The 15,166-nt window shown below is 32.5% G+C and overlaps 1 protein-coding gene across 1 annotated transcript; it reads right to left on the bottom strand.

The window, feature by feature from the left end:
* Nucleotides 1-820: 820 nt before the first annotated feature.
* LOC143074045 (nacrein-like protein) lies at nt 821-14,456 on the bottom strand. Its single transcript, XM_076249597.1, has 9 exons — nt 14,300-14,456; nt 9,862-10,026; nt 9,358-9,533; nt 7,510-7,605; nt 7,056-7,095; nt 6,536-6,661; nt 5,717-5,955; nt 2,154-2,231; nt 821-838 (listed from the first exon to the last, which is right to left on the bottom strand). The coding sequence occupies exons 1-9, from the start codon at nt 14,454-14,456 to the stop codon at nt 821-823; spliced, it is 1,095 nt and encodes a 364-aa protein (XP_076105712.1).
* Nucleotides 14,457-15,166: the final 710 nt, after the last annotated feature.

The following is a 15,166-nucleotide window of genomic DNA, read 5'->3' on the forward strand; positions in this document are numbered from 1 at the left end:
TTTGAGGTGGATTTTTCCAACAAATTGTCGGAATTCATATGGGAACAAACTGTGTACTTCTTTTTGCCGACCTCTTCTTATTTTCGTATGAATCGGAGTTCCTTCAGACAATTGTCAAAAACATGAGAATCAAAGAAGCCAGATTATTTAATTTCACTTTCAGATATATTGATGATGTTCTTTCCATAAACAAAACTTTTCTAAATGGGTTCCATTAATATATCATCCAGAACTAGAATAAAAGAAACAGCAGACACGGCTTCCTCCGCCTCATTTTAAGACTTATATATCGAATTTGACTTACACAGTCATCTCAGTACCAGAATCTTTGACAAATGAGACGATTTTAACTTTGAAATTATAAATCCCCCACCTTAGTAGCAATATACAAATTTCACCTGCATATGGGATAGATATTCAAGAGCTTGCAGCACGTACTCAGACTTTGTTAAACGTCATCAGTGTCTGAGTAGAAAGTTGATGAACCAGTGGTATGTCAAAGAACGTCTCGTCCTTTATCTAAAAAAGTTCATCGGAAGGTATCAATATCTTGTTTGAAAATATTCCGTATCAACATCACAAAAAATCATGATGGTCTTGATGTATAGATCTGCGTACTAATGTTGGTTATCATCTTAACAACGTATTATATTGTTCTTTGTCTTTGTTCTATTATTAATATTTATTTAACTGTTAAATTGGTTTATGTGATATCCATTTAACTTGGCTCGGTACTTAAACATCAGGTCAATGCGTTTGTATTATCTTTCATTTTTGGTGGTGTGTTTTGTATATGCGACTTTGTGTGCTTCTTTGTTTCTTATAACTTGACTCTGTACTTATGAATAAGAAAATACGTTGAACCACAAACGTCAAAATGATTCAATCGCGTAGTGGAATGAACTATTTGTGGATTTTTATAAATTCTATATAACTTTTGGACTATTTTAAATCTCGGTCTATTTCTGAAATTAATTCACTCATACTTTTGATTTTTTAACCCTGTATGCTAACATTGCCAATGTGAAATTTTAAAATTGTTTGTATATACTGTACATTGAACGACAAATATATGTGACGTATAAAATTGTCTGACGTCAGACACGCGAATCAATGAATGTGTTTGTAGATAGATGTTTTTATGTTCTGTTTAATTGTTCCTTTTAAAATTGTTACGCGATGATGACTGGCTGTACCCATATTTTGACTATTTTATTTACCTTGTCTGTTTAGTTCACGCATCATTGAAAATATAAAGGAATTTGATGAGACTGTCATCATCATGAGAGGTTTAGCGCTATAAAACCAGGTTTAATCCACTATGTTCTACCTTTGAAAATGCCTGTACCTAGTCAGGAATATGACAGTTCTTGTCCATTCGTGTTTGATGTGTTTTGTCATTTGATTTTGCCATGTGATTTAATATGGACTTTCCGATTAGATTTTCCTCTGAGTTCAGTATTTTTGAGATTTTACTTTTTTTTATACATTGTATATTAAATAATTTTAGTAGCAAGTAATCACATGTTCACTTTCACGTCTGTAAACGAAATGTATTATTCTATGGATGCTTTTTACCTGAGTATGTCTAAGTACGGCCTCATCATCGAACCTTGGCTCACAGCTAACAGCAAGGTAGTAAGGGCCACAAAATTACTATATTTAAGTGTAAAACATTTCAAACAGAAAAATCAATGGTCAAATCAATATAAAGAACGAGAAACGAGAAACACTTATGAACCACAAGTAAAACCGACAACCAATGCACAACAGCTTTCTGACCTGAGGTCTCGCTCAACCAGATTAATCTAGATTCCCTAAATCCACATGTCATCGGTGTTGCTTATATTTTAATATTTGGCAGCTAATTCTAGAGACCTGTCTTGCTTTTGTGTGTCGATAATTAAGATTAAATTACAACAGAAGAAGTTATGTATAGTTAGTGTAAACTAGTGTTTAAAACAAGTTTGTTAAATTTTCAAAAGCCATGCAATAAATTTAGCACGCATGATTTTTTTCTTCTACATTTGATCTATGCTCTCTGCAATGAACTCTATCAAACACAACAATATATGTATATGTATCTTACTGGTGTCCCGCCATTTTTAAGTAACGTTCCATGAAAGCACTTTGTTTCTTAAATTGTTCCTTACCTGTATCGGTCTCCGTACACCAAGATGTGTAAGGGGGTAATGATTTGAATCTTGCACCAACTGTAACATTCTAAAAGCCTATACAAAATACAGTGGACACTAATGAAATACTTACATTTAGTCAATGAATTAAACATGCATGGACAAGTTTATTTAATTTGGTGGAAATGAAAAAAAGAAAAGTTTATATAATTTACCCAATTCACATTTCGAATAAATAACTGTGGATCGACAATGTTATAACAGTTGATAAAATTCGTAATTACACGTTTCTTTAGTAATGTAATATATGTAAAGTTTTGAAAAAAAGCAAGGGAGGCTATCAAAGACACAACAAGATGCATAAGCAAAAAAGCAACTGGAGAAAGCAGAGCATAATACGTAAAATGGTCAGGTAATACATTTTATAATAGGGTATGGAAATCATTTAATAAAAACTCCAGACTGAACAGCATGCTTTAAACTGTGAAATAACTTAGAGGATCTGGAGAGGTGTAAGCTCAATATATGACACCAGTCACAATATTCATGGTACTTCTATTTTTCGAAAGCTTTACGCACAAACCAATAATCTGAATCCTTTTCATCAATCCTTTTAGTTCATTCAAAACTGAGTCTATCATAAATGTTTTACAATCCACCTCTGTTTTGTTAAATCTGATAACTTCATTTCAAGATTCCATTATAATTTGTTATGTTTTCTATTGTGTCTCTTTTTGACGTCATAAAAAAAGGAAAACATTCAAACATGATTAACATGATTAACATGCATTTAAAATTATATAAACACCAGTAATAACATGAATTGCGTATGAATTGATTACGTGACATCGTGTCTTAAAGTCTACGCCATAATATATACTAGCTACAAAAAGAAACGATACTCAACCTTTGTCCATAATAATGTTTATTAACAAATTAATAATTAGCTGTATGTTCAAAAAGAGGCATAAGTCTGTATGGTCGATACCTCTGCTGGTGGACTATAAGTATCCGAGGGTATCATCAGCCCAGAAGTCAGTACTTCGGTACTGACATGATTTAACAAACCTTTCAAAAATTGTCCGTTTATAAATTTTCAAATAATAAGAAACTAAGGTTTCAACTCCCTCAGGCAAAGTTGACTTAAGATGAATTTGGGTATTTATTTTAAATATTTATGACATATGGCTCTTCAACGGTTTCGGTACTTATACATCTTCGGATTTCAAATGTTTGGCCTCGAGCGTTCCTGTTGAATGTTAATCCAGAAAAGCGCTTCGGACGCATGAAATTATTTAACGTGGTGTTTTCAATATTTTACTGCACTTTTGTTTTTGTTCTACCAGAAAATAACTTCGTCTTGGTCGATTTTTTAGCGGAACCACACTTTTTAAATTCGATAAGGGTGATTAAATATCCATTCAACACAGGTAAAAAAAAGTTAATTGAAGGTGACATCCAAAAAAGCCGGTTTCATATGCCTCGTCTGCGACAAAAGTAGCGTGATAAAGCAGTGGGAACGGTACAAGCAGGTATGCGCCATATTGACGTTGCAAACAACGTTGGTGTTTCCAAATTGACAATAACAAGATTAATGAGTCGTTTAAGACAGAGTGGATCCTCGAATGACAGACGACGTATTTGACGTCTAAGATAAACGACTTTACGCCAAGACCGTCGAATAAGATTCACCCATCTCAGGGATCGGTTTTTGCCAGCTACAATTACTGCAAGGCAAACAACTGGGAGGCATAATCCAAGTATATCCGCTAAAATTGTACATAATAGGTTAAGAGAGACTGGTTTGCGTTCACGGCATCCAGTAGTAGGAGCCATTTTAAAACAGCGTCATCGAACTACACGCCAACGTTGGGCAAATGCACGTTTGTATTGGAACCGTGTAAGGTGGCAAAAACGTTGTTTTTAGTGTTGAGTCCATACTTCGCTTACGTCATGTACGTAGAAGTGATTACAGAATAAGAGTATACAGACGTTAAAATTAACGTTATACAGACGCAATGTGTGCATGAATGCGATCGCTTTGGTAATGTCGGTATATATGATGGTTTGGAGCTGGAATCACGCATTGTCGACGCACTGACTTGAAGTTCATAAACGGAAGTCTTACTGGAGTTCGTTATCGTGATGAAATTCTCTCTCCAAGTGTACAACCATTTATTGCAAGGCATGAAAATTGGCATACTTTCCAACAGGACAATCCTAGGTACAACGTGGCACGTGTATGCACACAATATCTTGGGCAGAATAACATTGATATTCTTCCATGGCCAGCTTAATCGCCAGATCTATCACCCATTGAAATTTATGGGATGAACTTGACAAACGTGTAAGCAGACGTCATCAGCCACCAGAGTCAGTCAACCAGCTACGAGCTGACTTAGCGGAAATGGGGAACACCATTCTACAAGCATTTTTTCAGCGTTTAATTTGATGAATAATTCGGAGATTGAATGCTGTTATCAACGCAAGATTGGCCCTTCTCAATATTAACTCTTCAACTTTTGGTTTTGACAACGACATCCTCAAACAGTTCGTGCAATAAGGAACATTAATTGTAATCTGTTATCTTTGTTAAGTTTGGATGCTGTTATATTATTAAACCATAGAAAATTGAAAACAACACGGTTAATAATTTCTTGCGTCTGAAGCGCCTTTCTGCATTTACCTTCATCAGGAACGCTCGAAGCCAAAAATTTGAAATCCGAAAATGTATGAGTATCGAAACCGTTGAAGAGATATCTATCAAAAATACCTAATATAAATAGCCGAATTCATCTAAGGCCAACTTTGCCTGAGGGAGTTGAAACCTTAGTTTTTAAATGATTTTAAAACTTAAAATATAAATCAAAAATAACATTGTTGAAAAATAAACTTGATATTTTTGATAAAATGTGGGTATCGTTTCTTTTTGTGGCTAGTATATATAGAAGTGAAAATCAATGAAAAATGTCAGTATTGCCGTCCTTAGACTTATTTAAACAAACATTAATAAATTATTGTATAACATATATTAGTATCCATTTTTCAATTTCATATCAGAAATAGACATTTATGCATATACAAAGACAATACAAAAGGTAAATGCACAGAAAATCTGCGTATGGTAATAAATAATGCGTACATAAAATGTTTCACAACCGTTTATATAAGAATACGGAGATCGGAGATGGATTAATATTGTCAATGAGAAACTATCCCCCAAGGTTTAAAAAATGGATTTGAGCAATTATGTGCAAACGTACGACCTTCAACCATGTAGAACATACCGTATAGTTGGCTATAAAAGGCTCTGACATAGAAAATATGAAACTGTTTAACTGATAAAACGACCGTTATATTTAAAAAAAAACTTTCGTTTACTCCCACATCACTATTTTGATTTACTGATTTACCTTACCTGGGCACCTGTTTAGTTGCAACATTCAGGTTTTTTTTTCAATAAACAACACGTTATGAATCCTTATGTGTTTGTGTCTAGAAGGATTATGTCAGCACTTACAGAGCACTCTCTTTGAAAAAAGCTAAGTTAATTGTTCAAATGCATATAATTGTATACTTGCCTGGCTAGAAACTTTAATTGGGCATTTATAAACAACCCATTGTACAGTTTCATAACATGGAGGTGTAGTTAGAGACCCTGCATACGTGTAGAATCGATCTCTGTCATACGGAAGGACATCTAGAGGAGTAATACCTTCTGTAACTCTAAATGTTCTGTCGTTTTGCTGTTCTTTTTCGCATTTTTGTTGTATGAAGTCTGGACTTGGCGTTTGACCGCAATTATTGTTCGGACAACTGTCTAGAAAGAATTGAAAGAAAGGAATGAAGGAAATGCAATCGTAAGAATCAAATTGTTTTTATCGTGCTACAACAAATTCTTAGTTAGTTTGATAATGGTATCTGACTGCAAAACTCTAAACATAGTATTTGTTTTAATATATAAATAATTTTATATCCATTTGTCTGCAGTGGATTGAAGTTGTAATAAATAAAGTACATGCCCTGTATTAACCAATAAGTATACGTAACAAACAAGTACATCCAAGAAAACTTTCTCGACTACACAATGTAACACTCTCTTAGTGAATCATTTGAAAATTGTATTTGATATAAAACTTCTGTTTAATATTCTAGGCGCATGGTCGTCGCAGAATATAACAAAACAGTTGTAAGTTCATTTATTAAGAAAATGATGTTTCATATCAACATTATGTGCTGACTACTTATATCTGAAGATACGTGACATGTCACTTAGAATTTAAGTCTTTGGTTCCTATTTAATTAAAGGGTGCTTACTATATATCTGACGAAATGTGTCCTGTCTCTTCAAATTTGTGTTTTTGGTTTCTATTTGATTTAAGTATGCTTACTTCTGCGACTAGAACTTAGGTTGTCAAAGAAAGCAGCAGGTATCGATTCGGTAGGATATGGTCGCACTTTTTCATAGTATTTTTCCATAAGTTTACTTAGCTTTTTTGCAAATCTGACTTTACATGTTCCATCAACTTACCAATATAATAATGTGTAATGCATTACACAGTTATTTTGTTTTGAGTTTCGTTTAATATTATATTATTTAATTATATATTTCTTCTTATTGTTTTTTTTAATAACTCAGCCCTCTTCATTGTCCATTTTGAAAAATGTAAAATACAAATTGCAGACTTTTCTTCTGTTTCACTGTAATTGATTATGAACAGTTTTTAACACGTCCAACGTTAAACTGACACGTTCAAGTATTGTGAGTTTAAGTTATAGACACAAACTTTTCCATAATAAACCGATGGGCAATATAATATATGTAAGAGTTATAAAATTTTCTGTAAAGGAAATCAATCTAGAATTTGAAATACGAGAGTTAACGGTTAACAAATTGTTCATAGTATCCGATTCTCCAACTTACCCCACATTCATTTTTTTCGTGTGATTTACCGTATACCTGAAATGACATATATGCTAGTTTATGAATTGTTAAATATGAAATGCAAATTATTTCAACTATATAGTTTACAGTGTCATTATGAAAGCCCAATACAAGTATTTATGTAAATTAGAACGATACATTTTCGTATTATTGTAAGACATGGCTTTTTTAGTTTATTTTCGATTTATGAGTTAAATGTCCCTTTGATATCTTTCGTCCCTCTTTTGTAAGAACTCGTCTACATTTATTGTATCATTCTCGTATTATTTCAGTTTTATCCGATATTTCAGAAACTAAAATATTCACGTTAATATTGGTCTTATTTTAAATCGTACACGGCTATCGAAAGTAGAATGTATCAACTTACAATGGGTTTTAATCACTAAAAGGCTAGAAAAGAAGCTACTGGATTGTGTATTACACTCCTACCTCTATCATAACACTTAACACCACCAGTCTATTTTTCTGTGGTTTAGCTTCCCCAACACTATCATAGTCACTGTCGTAAAACACCATCATGTGATCCTGAAACATAATAGTTTTATGATAACACTTATGGTTCCTAGAATTCCTAAATTGAATACGAAAGACATTTGCATGTAGGAGTATGAAGTTAGCAACCTCGCATAAGGAAAAACAAATGAGCCCATATCAAAAGTCAGGCAAAGCAGCTTAATAATTTTGTTCTTGAAAAAAAAATGTAAACATTTGTTATTTAAGTGCCACCTGTTACGGAGGTATATAGATAGATAAATTGTTGAAAAAAAAACAGAGGCCTTTTGTCATTGATATGAATTACCATGATCATATGGATAACTATCGTAGTACGGACATGAGATCTGTGGTATATCTCCATTTGAAGAAATACGTGCAGACTTATTTTGAAAACCTGTATCCTTATACATGTTATACATTCAGTAGAATTAAGTGATATTGATGAGAAGTCAGTTAATAGTTACAGTCGTAAAATCATTGGGATAACTCTTTATATATTACTTGGAAATAGGCAGTATTTATGAGACGCATGATAGTACTCAATCTTTAAAGTCATCAATTCATACGAAGAACTAATTAACGTAACAACGTTTTAAGGTCTTAAAATGAAATGAAATTTTCTTAGTTTACCTTCATCAGGATCGCTCCAACCTCTAATCTTTTCTACACTGTTATTTACTATTTAGGGTTTTTGGCCTTGGCATTGTCAGTTTATTATTGAATCTTATTGTCCGTATCTTCTGTGAAAGACAAGAATGCGTTAAAAGGTTGAAGCGTAAATAGCTAATGATAAGGACTAAGGACTACATAATTTAAATATGAGTGTCACTTTGTCATTGATGGATATACGAGATTTTGTCTTATTAAAATTATGTTTTACAATTATTTTTTATTGCTGTAAATCACTTGACGTAACATTATTTGACGAGTACCTCCCTTTATTAAGTATACACATTATATATACACTATGTACACAGATTAAATGATCAAACAAGAGAGGAAACACCAATACCGATAAGCAAACCAGTGTTGTTGTGATAAAAGGTGCAAGTATACTGAACCAAAAACACATCGTGTCTTTATTATTTCTAGTTTCACTGTAGAGATTACTAGACAGTTTTAAATTTTCCTAATTATTAACATATGTAACCAATTTATATACATTTGTGATTCTATATATGTTTTTAGCTTCGTTCTGTTTATTTTATCAAAATGTTTATTGAGTCTTATTAGCCCATTCTCAAATGATCGTTAATATTCGTTGAGTATTTCTTATTTACCTCCATACTTGTTTACGGGATTAAGGTATTTTCCTGTAGTTGATTTTCTATAATGATTTAAATGACACTTCAAAAAATAAGTAGTAATTAATATCTTATTTCTAACATTCTTTATAAAATCACGATCACATAAAGTTATCAATTCATGAATCACAGTAGGACATCGGTCACAGTAACACTGATATAACATACGACCGATGCTTACGAAGCAGTATTTGTTGATTTCTTACTGAGCTATTATATCATTCCTGAATTTGGTTGCAGTGCATACGAGTGATTTTCCGAATATATGTGGTTAAGTCTTATTGACATGTATCTATGCTATAGATGTAAACTGTTTACAATTGTATATGTTTTAGTGGTTTTGCGACCATGTATGGTTTTAAGGTCTTTTTTGTGTTGGTGAATGCATTACATCTTACCAAGTTGCGAGATTGCAAGACATCTTTATGAATATTTATAAGATAATAAATGTCTTATTAAATATCATTCAGATACTCACCGCCATAGGGTTAAATTTGTTGTCAATACAATGTTCAGATCCCTTATTTTCGTCTCGTCCAATGTGGATATGCAACTGAGCAAAATTATATTCCATTTCTTTTGGTTTTTCAGGAACATTACATAGAGTTATCTCGTCATCAAATTCTTCGTCAACATTAAAATCCGGGCAATGACCTGTTTCCAGGATAATGACACAAAAATTAGAAGAAATATTTAAATGCATGAAGTTTTTTTTAAAGTTTATTTTAATCTATTTTTGAAAACAATTTACGAATTTTTAGCATTTAGTAAACAAAATTCGTACAACATTGCTTTTCCAATATGGTTTAAATTAGGAAGTGAAAATAAGTCATAATGTTAAGCTGTCGATAATAATACGATAAAGACACGTCAATAGCTACAATGTAGCTAAAGTTTATAAAATTATCAATTTGAAATAACAGTTTTTAGAAACATTTGCTGATTGATTTGTAATCTATCTACTGATACTATTACTACTTACCATTGTTTTTAATATTTGCAAGAACTCTTGTGTCGATATTATCAAATTCTAGCCTTGAATATCTTTTATAAAAAGTCTCTGTTGTGTTGATGTTGATAGGTGATTGTCTCCGTTGTGACCCACATGTCGTCCAACACGGGTGTACTCTGCACCAAACGTCTGGTCCTGAAATAATGTTTGACATTATCAATGTTCTAAGAATTCATTTTTTCTTTCCTAATATTATGTATCATGCTAGTTTACCAATACTTAGTAATAATCTGTCATGCTTCTGCATTGTATAGGGGAGGGTTGGGGTCTCACAAAGCATGTTTAACCCTGTCGCATGTTTGTGCCTGTTCCGAGGCATAAGCATCGGAACTTTGTTAGTCATGTAACAGTTTTAATTTTAATTCATTTATATATTTCGAGGTTTAGTATGACGTCCATTATCATTGAGCTAGTACACTGTTTGCTAAGGGCCAATTGAGGCATTATATCCCACTGGGAATAAAGATGATAAGTAAAGTAAAGTAACTGAGGCACGCAACAGGGTGCGAGATTTTCTTGCAGTGTTGAAACCCATTGTGGCCATCAACGGTTTTCTGCTCTTTGGTAGGGTTGCTGTCTCTTTGACACATTTCCATTCTTAAATTTATTTTCTGTCAAATGTAGTTCACGAACTATACCTCCTATAAGGTAATATCAAATTCAAATATATAACTATTGTCTATAGATGACGTGAAAAAAGGTCGTAACCAACGAGTCAGCGAACATTACTAAAGATAAAAATATGTATCCCGATTCTAATCCGTTTATTTAAATATTTATTCAATAACATGAAAAGTATTAATGTTACTTCAATAGATGAACATTTCGATAATGAATGTTGTCTGATGATGCCTTCTAATTGCAAATAAAAAAAAATGTGTCATTCTATACTGAATGACTTTATAAACGCAACACTCATTTTGTTGATTTTATTACCAAATCTTATTTGATTCTCTTACTACTACTTTTCATGCTTGTCATACTTCTTTCTCTTTACAAAAATCAAAATCTGACTTACCTGTGGTTATTGAACTTTCCGAATTTTTGAAGTCGCATGAATTTCTTAAAGCGAAATTTTGGACCCATGAAAGATTGTTTCAGGTTTTTTTTTTTGCTTTGTGAAACAGTTCTTTCAATCCTTTTCCTCACTTAAATCAGTTAAAAAAATGTTGCATCTCCATATTGCCAAGACTGCGAAATAAAAACTGAATTATCCCTTCAGTATACTGCAAACATGAAAACATAAACGTGCTGCAACCATACTTTATGACTTCAGAAACTCATCTTTTTGTCCTTCCGACAACGATACAAATAGACAAGATTTGTTCCGGCCATCAATGAAGAGATCAACGTGTAGTGACAATGAAACATCAACAGAATTTGATTGCGCAACGTCATAAGCCAGACATGTTAAAGGCCGCAACGTCAACTGCTAATAAAATTGCCGTGTGCCATTGCGTACAGATCCATGACATAAATGTTTCCCATCAACTGAATTGCCAAAGAATCGACTGACGGAAACCATTTCAAGCCCTCAAGTTCCAACCGCATAATTGCCGAAACCAATTAATGGGTTGAACAAATGCAAAATCAGAAGGTGTAAAACAGAACCCAAAGCATGTCAGACAGAATTTGTTGACCTGTCTGACAATCATTTTGGCGTTTGTAACAGGCAGTCATTGCTTTTGACAGGTGACACATTCATTCAAAAATAACAAAACAACAATCTAGTGTTGCGTTTCTAAAGTCGGTCAGTGTAGTACACAAATTGTAAAGGTAATTAAGTTAAAAGGAGAACCAAACATTTACATTACTATAAGACGTGTCACGGTACTTTTTATTTCCCAAATTCTGTATTTAGTTTTGATGTTATATTTGTTATTATCATCGGATTTTGTCTAATGCTTAGTTCGTTTCTGTGTTTGTTACATTTTAATGTTGTGTCGTTGTTCTCCTCTTATATTTAATGCGTTTCCCTCAGTTTTAGTTTGTAACCCGGATTTATTATTTTCTATCAATTTATGAGTTTCGAACAGCGGTATACTACTGTTGCCTCTATTTAGCCGATCTCGTAACTGAAGTAGAGTTGTACATGAAATAAATATATTATTTACTTTATAAAGATCCCCAGATTTTTGTAATTGCAATAACAAAACCTATGTTTTTTTGCCAGGATATTACGTCTTGTAACATATTTATGATATCTTCGTAAACTAACAGTCAACCAGAATATGTGTCAAAGAGACAACCACTCATCCAAATAGCACAAAGGCCATCAATGGGTTTTCATTACAGTGAGAACAATATACCCCTATGTAAAATTGATGACACAATATAACTTGCAACACTATTTAATGTGATTAGTGATAAAACTAACTGAACCATGTTTCCATGAAAACACATGCTTTTGTACTATACAGAAACATCAAAAACAAAATGAATCAATACAAAATATTGTTCGCAAAGTCATCTACACCAAATCCAAACATCAGACAGCCCTTTTAAACTGATATATGCGAGTACTGCATACCCTAATTCCCGGATCTTATTTGTTGTATAAATGGTATTTTTTTTGTGTGCCTCACTAAAACCAGGAGCTTGTAATTCAGTTGTTGTGGTTGGTAATGTCTATAATATTTTGTTTAAATACATGTTATGTTGTAGAGACGGCCGTTAGTTTGAAGTGTTTTACATATGTCATGTCGTATCCTTTTGTTCCGAACTATATATATATACACATATTTGTTCATTGTTTTAGGCCATACGATGACAAATATTTTTGTATATCTTTTGAGCTCTGGTTGATAGTATTCTGTATCACCGTTTTATTCAAATCATTCTGACTATGACACCTACAATTTATCAGTACGTTCGGTATGTTCATGTTAGTGTGATTATGTGGAAACTTGATAATATCTCATGCTTAAGGGGTAGGCCTTGGTAACACCAAAATTTTCCTCTCGTTTATTTTTTCTAATATTTACATCATTGAAAAGGTAGGGGCCAATGCATCATCTGCCAAAGTCTTAAGGAAATTGACCGTTTCATTTTATGTTTAGGGTATATTGAATATGACCAGTTTAAGGGTACCCTAAAAAACGGTCGAAAACACTAGTAGGTAAAAATCATTGAGTGTTTTTGCACATGTAGTCATTTGAAATTCCCCTGACTGTTAAATTGCATAGAAGAACCACATCTTAAAGTAAACCTGAACCATCATGGTAATATAAATAGACTGAACGTAAAAAAAAACGGTTTTTAAAAATTGATACGGCGAAAGTCTGGCCAGCTCAGATAGCACTTTTTTTTCAAATTTAGACAGAAAAAAATTTTGTTGTTTAATTCCTGCAAAAAGTTGTTTAAACATTTATTGGTTATTAATCTTTAAATCACGAAATTTTATCGAACTTGAGCATTTGAAATTTTCAAAACTTGTCAACAAGATGGCTAAAAAGGCACACGAAAAAAGTAGAATTTTGGGACACAATTCATTTTTCCCTTTTACCTCCTACAGACTGTTTTTGCATTTTTTTAATGTGTAATAGAGTACTGACCCAATAATAATGGTATTAATTATATAAAGAAAAAACATTAATATTCAATATGGGACGAGTATTCTTAGGACGAGCTGATATACTTTTTTATCACAACTATTTATTGGTTTCTCTCCACAGACTACAAAATGTTCCTATCATCATATAGCAGACGCTATCAGACATCATTGTTTTAACAGTCTGTCACTATCTGAGTACTATCTTTGTGTTAAAGAAGATTATCTATTAGCATAAGCTTGTACTAGGATTGTTGTTCAGATCATATCTTCTAGAATATAGCCTTTTATATTGGAAAAAAAAACCCACAAAAAGTAAGTACACACTCTGTATCAATGACTTAGCACTAAAACCATATAACTGTATTATTTACTTTATATGTTCAAAACTTATTTCTCAAAACTTCAAAGTTTATTGCTAAATAATGCCACAAGGTCCTTCAGTCGGTAAAGTTGCTCCTGAACTCATCAGACTCAGTTCATTGCCATCGATGTTTTTTTTTAAGCATTTCACGTATGAATGGTAATTTTCTACCTTTTTATCCACATCATTTAAAAAAAAAATGTTCTTTAGTTTAATGTTTGATGGTGTCAAACATATAGAGCTTAATGGTTCTGTCTGCATCATTATCACAGCCAAATGTATAAACAACATAAATGCTTGATCACTGTTTAAATTACTGTTATGTTAAAACGCACTAATGACTTTCAATACAGGTGTAAGAGTTGTCTCCCATATATCAGGTCTATCCCCTTAAACAGATCCTTGCATAGAGATTTTGGTCTGCTGCCCAGTTTTGCAAGCAACATTAAGGATATGCACGGAAATCAAATGTTCCTACTTATCTTATATCTTACCTTCGCATAGATTCCTTTCATAGCTGAAATGAGCAATGTTTATGTCCTCATAGCAACATTGGTCCGCTGAGGGAGGTCGTATTTGTAGATATCCATCTCCATCAACGAAATAAACGAACACTGATGCAACTGTAGCGAACACAAATACACATATCATACCGACCAGCCGAATAGTTCATACATTTGGTCGCACTGCACAAGTACATTTAGTTGTATATTATCATTCAGCTTACTGAGGCGGGGCATAAATATGACTACACCTCATCAATCATTTTTTTCTATTTCTATAAATATGTTTGCAGTCATGTAAAACATTTTATAATCAAACGTTCCGCCATCCATTTCATTGTGAAAAGGTAATATATATAACCTTAAACGTGTAAAAATTTATTTTTTAAAGTTATAAATCATTTAATTTATGTACATTTGTTTTATATTTTGGAAATTATTTTAACTTCGTAATCTGGAATCCGTGTTTGAAATTTAAAAAAAAAAATACAAATACACGGTCACCACTGAATTCGATTGATTTTCCTCGCAGTATATGTTATCAATATCCCTACTAGATAGCGGGAAGTAAATATGTGTGTTTTTTTTAAGTAGTAAGCTTTTTGTCGTTTTTATAATAATATATTTTTCTAATTTTCTAATTAAGACAATGAGAAAGCATCCATCATCAATTTTGGACTCAATTGAATTATCTAAGAAAATTTATTTATTTAGGAAGTTATGATTAATTGTTGCTTATTTCTGCATCTATTGATGCTTACTGCTATAGTTTTATTTTACAATGTTAAATGAAAGTCGTTATTTATTCCTTTATTTTACAACCGAAACAATTTTTAAATGGTATTTCTTTTCTTTTTT

Source organism: Mytilus galloprovincialis, chromosome 5 (genome assembly GCF_965363235.1).
Source record: "Mytilus galloprovincialis chromosome 5, xbMytGall1.hap1.1, whole genome shotgun sequence".
Taxonomy (NCBI): Eukaryota; Metazoa; Mollusca; class Bivalvia; order Mytilida; family Mytilidae; genus Mytilus; species Mytilus galloprovincialis.

What these genes read in the sequence shown, in the direction of transcription:
- LOC143074045 (XM_076249597.1), bottom strand. Translation starts at nt 14,456, where the DNA reads ATGATATGTGTATTTGTGTTCGCTACAGTTGCATCAGTGTTCGTTTAT. An exon ending in TGAAAGGAATCTATGCGAAG is followed by an intron (nt 10,027 to 14,299) that starts GTAAGATATAAG and finishes ACATTATTTCAG; the next exon opens with GACCAGACGTTTGGTGCAGA. An exon ending in TGTTAAGTGTTATGATAGAG is followed by an intron (nt 7,096 to 7,509) that starts GTAGGAGTGTAA and finishes ATGTCATTTCAG; the next exon opens with GTATACGGTAAATCACACGA.